General features: G+C 37.4%; 1 protein-coding gene across 2 annotated transcripts in view; it reads right to left on the bottom strand.

The window, feature by feature from the left end:
• Positions 1-7,261, bottom strand: part of LOC106867833 (uncharacterized) — a 38,960-nt gene that overhangs the window by 11,211 nt on the left and 20,488 nt on the right. For both annotated transcript variants that reach the window (XM_014912860.2, XM_014912862.2), the window contains exons 11-14: positions 5,962-6,030; positions 4,638-4,767; positions 3,189-3,307; positions 1,554-1,733 (exon numbers count right to left, since the gene is read on the bottom strand). In XM_014912860.2, coding sequence (XP_014768346.1) covers positions 1,554-1,733; positions 3,189-3,307; positions 4,638-4,767; positions 5,962-6,030 — 498 coding nt within the window. The remainder of the gene's footprint in view (positions 1-1,553; positions 1,734-3,188; positions 3,308-4,637; positions 4,768-5,961; positions 6,031-7,261) is intronic.

Genomic DNA, 7,261 nt, shown 5'->3' with positions numbered 1-7,261 from the left:
GGCAGAGTTTCTACAGCTGGATGCCCTTCCTGACACCAACCACTCCGAGAGTGTAGTGGGTGCTTTTACGTGCCACCGGCACAAGGGCCAGTCAGGTGGTACTGGCAACGGTCGCTTCTGTTTCAAGAAAACGATACTCTGTTTGTTGCCATGACAGCTAGGATGCCTTGACAGCAAACAGTTTCAGCTTCCATGCTTAAATATCTACATCACTATCACCCTCTTTTTCTTGCATGTTTGCTTTAACTCCCTCTCTTAGTCAGCTTCTCACTTCCTAGAAACCTGTCTTCTTCACTCTTACTCTCCCTTTCTCATTGTTTCACATGTTTTCTCTCTCTTAGTCTCTTCATTGACTACACTTTTTCAGCTTCATCTCTCTCTCTCTCTATCTATCTATCTATCTATCTATCTATCTATCTATCTATCTATCTATCTAGCTGTCTATCTATCTCTCTCTCACACGTTCTTTCATTGTATATTTCGCTATACACCATCACGAAAACCAACATCACTACCAATTCCTCCATCGCCGCCACTCTCATAACTCATAACTGTTTACTTCAGGATCTTATAATTGTAATAATTACTTTTTAAAGCTATCTCTACAGATTTTCCATAGAAATTAGAACCAGCACTGAAAATCATATAGACGTCCTAACTTTCAGATACATAAATGTATTCATATATAAAGCATTGTAACATTCAGTGCTGGCTCTAATTTCTAAAAAAAATCTGTAGAGATAAATAAAAAGTGATTGAATTGCACTGCTAACACAGGTAGGACATAGTATTGACATATAAGCTTTTAATATACTTAGTAGTATTCTATAGTTACAAAATGAAATACAGTGTCCCTGCCAGTAATCAAACTGTGTTGATATCTAGATAACTATGACAAAAGACCAAGACCTCTGGAGTTATGCTGTGAATGAGAAGACCCAGCAAATAAAGTGAGTTCACAGCTGTAACCTACACCAGTGTCACATAACCAGCCCCAGCCCACTCAAAGGTATCTTGGATCATAGGGTGACATGCCATGCTTGAGGAGACCTATTGAGTCAAGTACATCAAAATCAAATCAAATCACAATCAAATGGAAATTGCAGTTGTGATCCCTGTGCCAGTGGCACGTAAAAAGCACCATCCAGATGTGGTTGATGCCAGCTCCGCTTTGACTGGCTCCCATGCTGGTGGCATGTAAAAAGCACCATCCGATCGTGGTCGATGCCAGCCCCTCTAGCCCTTGTGCCAATGGCACGTAAAGAAAGCACCCACTACACTCTTGGAGTGGTTGGCGTTAGGAAGGTCATCCAGCTGTAGAAACACTGCCAGATCAGACTGGAGCCTGGTGCAGCCTCCTGGCTTCCCAGACCCCAGTCGAACCGTCCAACCCATGCCAGCATGGAAAACGGACGTTAAACGATGATGATGGTGATGATGATGATATCGCATTTAATTGTATTTCAATGACTTAACATATGATAATTTAACCAGCAGATGAGTATATACAATGACGGAAATTGTGCAAAACACTTATAGCTCTCTATACATACCTTCAAATTCATTTTCATTTCAATTGAAAAATTCCACCGATTCATCATAAGTCCTTGGATCATCATGTATGCTATTTCATTATCTTTTATGCCACTTCGAAATTGTTTATTCTCTTCTTTAGGGGCATCCAGCAGTGAAGCAGAAAAAAATAATTTCTTTTTATCCAAATCAATATCCATCTGAAACGAGATCATAGATTAATACATAAGAAAATAAGGTTCTGATATTTTACAGTCAGTTTTGTATGTGTGCATACATATACACACACTGTTACTTCATTAGAATACGAAATAGCTAACTGGAAGATGTTTCAAACCTACATAACCACATTGCTGCCTTTCACATCTATTTGTCCCTTGACATAGGTATAGCTGAGTGGTAAGAAGTTTACTTCCCAACTACATTGTTTTCGGTTCAATCTCTCTGCGTGGCACCTTGAGCAAGTGTCTTTTACTATAACCCCAGGCCGACCAAAGCCTTATGAGTATTTTGTTGACAGAAACTTAAAGAAGCACTTCGTTTATATATATATATATATATATATATATTATTTTACTCTTTTACTTGTTTCAGTTATTTAGCTGCAGCCATGCTGGAGCACCGTCTTTTAGTCAAACAAATCGACCCCAGGACTTATCCTTTGTATGCCTAGTACTTATTCCATAGGGTCTCTTTGGCTGAACAACTAAGTTACAGGGACGTAAACGCACCAACATTGGTTGTCAGGTGACGGTGGGAGGACAAACACAGTCACACACACACACACATATATATATCAGGCTTCTTACAGTTTTCGTCTACTAAATCTACTCACAAGGCTTTGGTCAGCTCAAGGTATCATGTAGTGGAACTGAACATGGAACTGTGTGGTTCGGAAGCAAGCTTCTTCCCACACAGCCACTCCTACCCCTATATATGGTGTTAGTGTGTTTATGTCCTTGTAACTTAACAATTTGATAAAAGACACTGATAGAATAAGTACCAGACATTGATAAATACTGGGTTGGATTCGTTAAAGTTCGTCAAGGCAGTGTCCCAGTATGGCTACAGTCTAATGACTGAAACAAGTAAAAGATAGAGAAAAAGGTACACACTGAGATTGAACTCAGGAAAAATACATTTATTGATGAAATCAAAGTAAATATCATCATTGTAGTTGCTCTACCCACTAGTTACATTATATATTGTTGAGCCTCTCGGTGGTAAGGTGGCTGAGTTCCTTTCAAGCATTCGGCCTTATGGGGGCAAAGTGGCTGAGTTCCTTTTGAGTGTTGGGCCTCACAGAGGCAATGACCAAGACCTTTGGCATTATGTTGTGCTTGAGAAGAAGACCCATAAAGCCGAGCAAAATTGCAATCACGGCAGATGCACAAATGGTACCCATGCTGGTGACATGTAGAATCATCCATTACACTCTTGGAGTGGTTGGCGTTAAGAGGGGCATCCAGCCGAAGAAACAATGCCAAATCAGACTGGAGCCTTCCAGAATGCCAACCCATGCCAGCATGGACAATGGACGTTAAATGATGATGATGATTTATCCCAGCCACCACATTAGATACAGCATCATTTCTATCACAATTTCGTTATTGTATGTACAATCTTCTATTTAAGAATATAATCGGAAACATTACCTCTGTGTGAGCTATTCGAACAGGTGTTATTTCACTCATATTTGAAAGTGCTACTTGTAATTGCTGGACTGAAGAATGATCTGTCAGGTACCTTAGAATTGTCCTGTTTTTATTGTTCACTGGTAATAAATAAAGAGAAAAGCAGTGAATGAAAAGGCAATGAGAAAAACGTCTTTTTACATATCCGCTCGTATCTAGAGCAAGTTGGACAAGGGAGTCGATGTCTTTGTAGAGAAAGATTATTTTCTCACTGTTGGTAACAGAGGTAATAATTAACAAATTATGTAGTGCTCAGCTCAAACACAAAGAGGAGTAAAGTCACATGGAACTAAAAAATGGTAAGAATTGCAACAACAATACCAGTAAAAAAAAAGGCAAAAGAGAGTTCTCAAATCAATCAAACTAGGCATTTCATCCATTTGGGTATGCTTTTGCAGAAGGTAGTTTGACAATAATAAAGATATGTTATGGTGAAAGTGTGGATAATTTTTTGACTTCCCCTCATGTATTATATATATATATATATACACAGAGCCCTTCTTGAAGGTTGTGCTGTGTTGACAGACTTGCACTTAAAATACCCACTTTTTCAATCAAATTTTGTAAGTTACTATGGTGACAATGCTACCTCTATTTCTCTTTCTTTCTCCTTCTCTTTCTCTCTCTCCCTCAATGTATTTCTCTCTCAACAACAACTTTTTTCTTCCCCTTCTATTTAATACGAAGGTCTTTTTTAAAATCTAAGCTACATTCTCTATATGCTGAATGACGCAGAAACACACACACACACACACACACACGCACACACATTCAAACTTTTTTAAATGACTATATATATTATATATATATATATATATATACACACATATAGATTTGTTTTGAAGTGTGTTGCATTGTGTTAATAGACTTGCACTTAAAATTCCCGCATTTTAAATCAAAACTTGTTAGTTATTATGGTGACAACACTATCTACCTACCTACCTATCTATCTATCAATTTTTCACTCTCTCTCTCTCTCTCTCTCTCTCTCTCTCTCTCTCAACAACTTTTTCTCCACCCCTTCTAAAAATACATTGTGACATATGTTCTCATTCTTCCCCTTCTTTTCCTCCCAGTAGTAGATGTTGTGACGGACAGACGACAATCCACTTCTCTTTTATAATATAAGATCTGAAAGAGAAACGAAGTTTGAAGCCAAGATGATCAATAGCTCTGCTGGAGAAAGAAATTAGTTTAGCAGTTAAAATAAACATCAATTTGAGCAGCGATACATATTGTTATAGCTAAAAGCAGAAACAGAGAGACAGAAAGACAAGCTGGCAGACAAGGAAGCAGATGGATGGATGTATGGATGGATGGACAGACAGGTGGGTGGACTGACAGATGGACAGACAAACAGACGAATGGACAGACAGACAGACAAATAGAAAAGATCTACTGAATCCTTACCGTAGAACTGGATTGTAAAATGTACTTTATCAGAATAACTCGCACACGGAGTGATGTCAAAAGTGGACCAAGAAGGAGGCGCTGTATCAAACTGATAAATATTATAAACATATGCTTCTGGATTACCAGGCTGCAAGAAAAAGAACAGTTTGGTTCTACCTTAATTGATAAAGGGAGAGGATATTGTTGGTGATGGATGTGCTTATTTTAAGGATGAGTTGCAGCACCATGAAAGAAAGAGAAGGATTGTGATGTAACAAACTAGAACAGACACTGAACTGTAGAGGATAGTTGGACAGATGGAAACTCAAAACAATGTGACCTGAAGTCATTTTTTATGCCTGGTATATGTTTCCAAGTCCCACATGTTGATAATAATGTAGCAATCTGTCTTCAGATGAAATGTAACTCTCAGTTGTGATGGTTTATTTGCATGAGATGCAGTCTGGGACTTGGATTCTTTATTTCACGGTCCATTATGTTCCTATGCGCCAGTAGGTTCCAACATAGACCACAATGAAAGTGGACAAGATGAGCTCAGTCAACCTGCGCTGGATTAACCATTGAGTAAAATAAACACACACTAAGGGCACCCAGGGAAGGCGACACCACCGAAGGGGTAAATGGTTTATGACACGTAAAAAAATATTGCATTAAAGTTGTCAAAATAATATTCTTTTCTACTCTGAGCACAAGGCCGGAAATTTTGGGGGAGGTGGCCAGTCAATTACATCAACCCCAGTACACAGCTGGTACTTAATTTATTGACCCCGAAAGGATGAAAGACAAAGTCGACCATGGGTTGTCAAAATAGTATTCAAAATAGTTTATGCGAAAGGAAATTTAATTTCAAAGTGTTCATGGTATCACAGTGAAGACCAGATTGCAATTATACAAAAAAAAGTAGGAGAAAACTTTTCAAATATAAATAAAATGAAATTATACAAAAATAAACATTATTTTTCATCTTAGTTTTGCTTCATTTTGAAAAATAAAAATTTATTTTATGGTTTACTATTTTGAATTACATATAAATGGAGGCACCAAAATCTTTTTACTGCTTAGCCTGTCTGTGGATCTTAATCTGGCCCAGTAATCAACAAAGCATGGCATTTCTCTTTGGTCTCGTGTACCTCAGCACAGCATTTGTGGTTAATGAATTTATTGATACAGCTTAAAATGAGAAGGATAGTGTTGTGGTATTAATACAGTCGGTAGAGGTAGGGAGGCTCAGAAATGTAGTTTCCAGTAAAATAACACAAATGATACAGAAATTCATAACTTATTGAAGTTTGTTAAAACATCAAATACAAAATGTACGCACCATCCAAACATCCACACGGAAGATGACAAGTCTTTCAGCAGTTTCACCGATATTGTCTGTCCAATTTTTCTGAAAAAAGAACAAAACAAAACAGAGGACGTTGAAGACTTCACAATATAAGATTCCATAAATGTAAATAGAAATAACTATTTCTACATAAAAAGCACTCACTACACTCTCGGAGTGGTTGGCGTTAGGAAGGGCATCCAGCTGTAGAAACATTGCCAGATCAGAATGGAGCCTGGTGTATCCGCTGGCTCTCCAGACCTCAGTCAAACCATCGAACCCATGCCAGCATGGAAAACGGACGTTAAACGATGATGATGATGATGATGATATATACATGCATGTATATATATAAATATATACATAGAGATAACGAAATAATTTTATTCTCAAACTCAGGATAATGCTAGTAATACAGCATAATCTAGCCATATTTTGCAGAAAAATCTGACAGCATTATCCTGCGTTTGAGAATAAAATTATTTCCTTATCTTTCAATACATCTCAATGCTTCTAAAGCAAACTTTGTTTGTTGACTTTCAACGTCAGTTGAATTTAATATCTCTAAATGGCACATATTCTCACCTGATGACCGCATACACTTGATGGCTTCTGCTATGCTGAGTTCTCAACTGGTGGCACTTGCATGTGCAAGGTGCGTGCAAAACATATATATATATATATATTGTTGTATTTCAGCATGGTTGTTTGTTTTTTTGACACTATATATTTTTCCTTCACTCGTTTATTACTGTTCTTTTATTATTTCACTCCAATGGAGTAAGTGGAGCAAGAACACACATGGAAACAAAAAGTGTCACTAAAGAGGTCACAGATGTGTGACAAAAAAATTCTGGACAATGGACATGAGTTAAGATAACAAAATAAGAACAGTAATAAATGAGTAAAGAAAAAATATATAGTACGTGTGTTTACTTGGCAAAAACAAAATGACTATCCTGAAATACAACAATATCTGTTTCAGTACACGATTTCACATCCGGAATCTTGCAAAACGAATTAATAAACATAAGATATATATAGGGAGATGTACTTGCATAGCAAGTGACTTGATCTGAGATTGTGTGCTGAAACGAAAACAATTGCAGCGGGGAAGATGTTTATAAGCCTTGAAACCATGTTCATTGCCTTGAAACCATGACCTGTTCACTCACAGAATTTTGTCAGTGAACAGGTTGCGATTGCAAAGCAATGAAAATAATTTGACAAATTAAATTTAAATGTTGAAGTGAATTTAACAGATTTTGTGCGTTTTTAAATGGCTTATAAACAT

The sequence above is a fragment of the Octopus bimaculoides genome, chromosome 5, assembly GCF_001194135.2.
Source record: "Octopus bimaculoides isolate UCB-OBI-ISO-001 chromosome 5, ASM119413v2, whole genome shotgun sequence".
NCBI classification, from domain to species: domain Eukaryota; kingdom Metazoa; phylum Mollusca; class Cephalopoda; order Octopoda; family Octopodidae; genus Octopus; species Octopus bimaculoides.
Note: the sequence above shows the minus strand (reverse complement) of the source record. Positions and strands in the feature narration are given on the sequence as shown.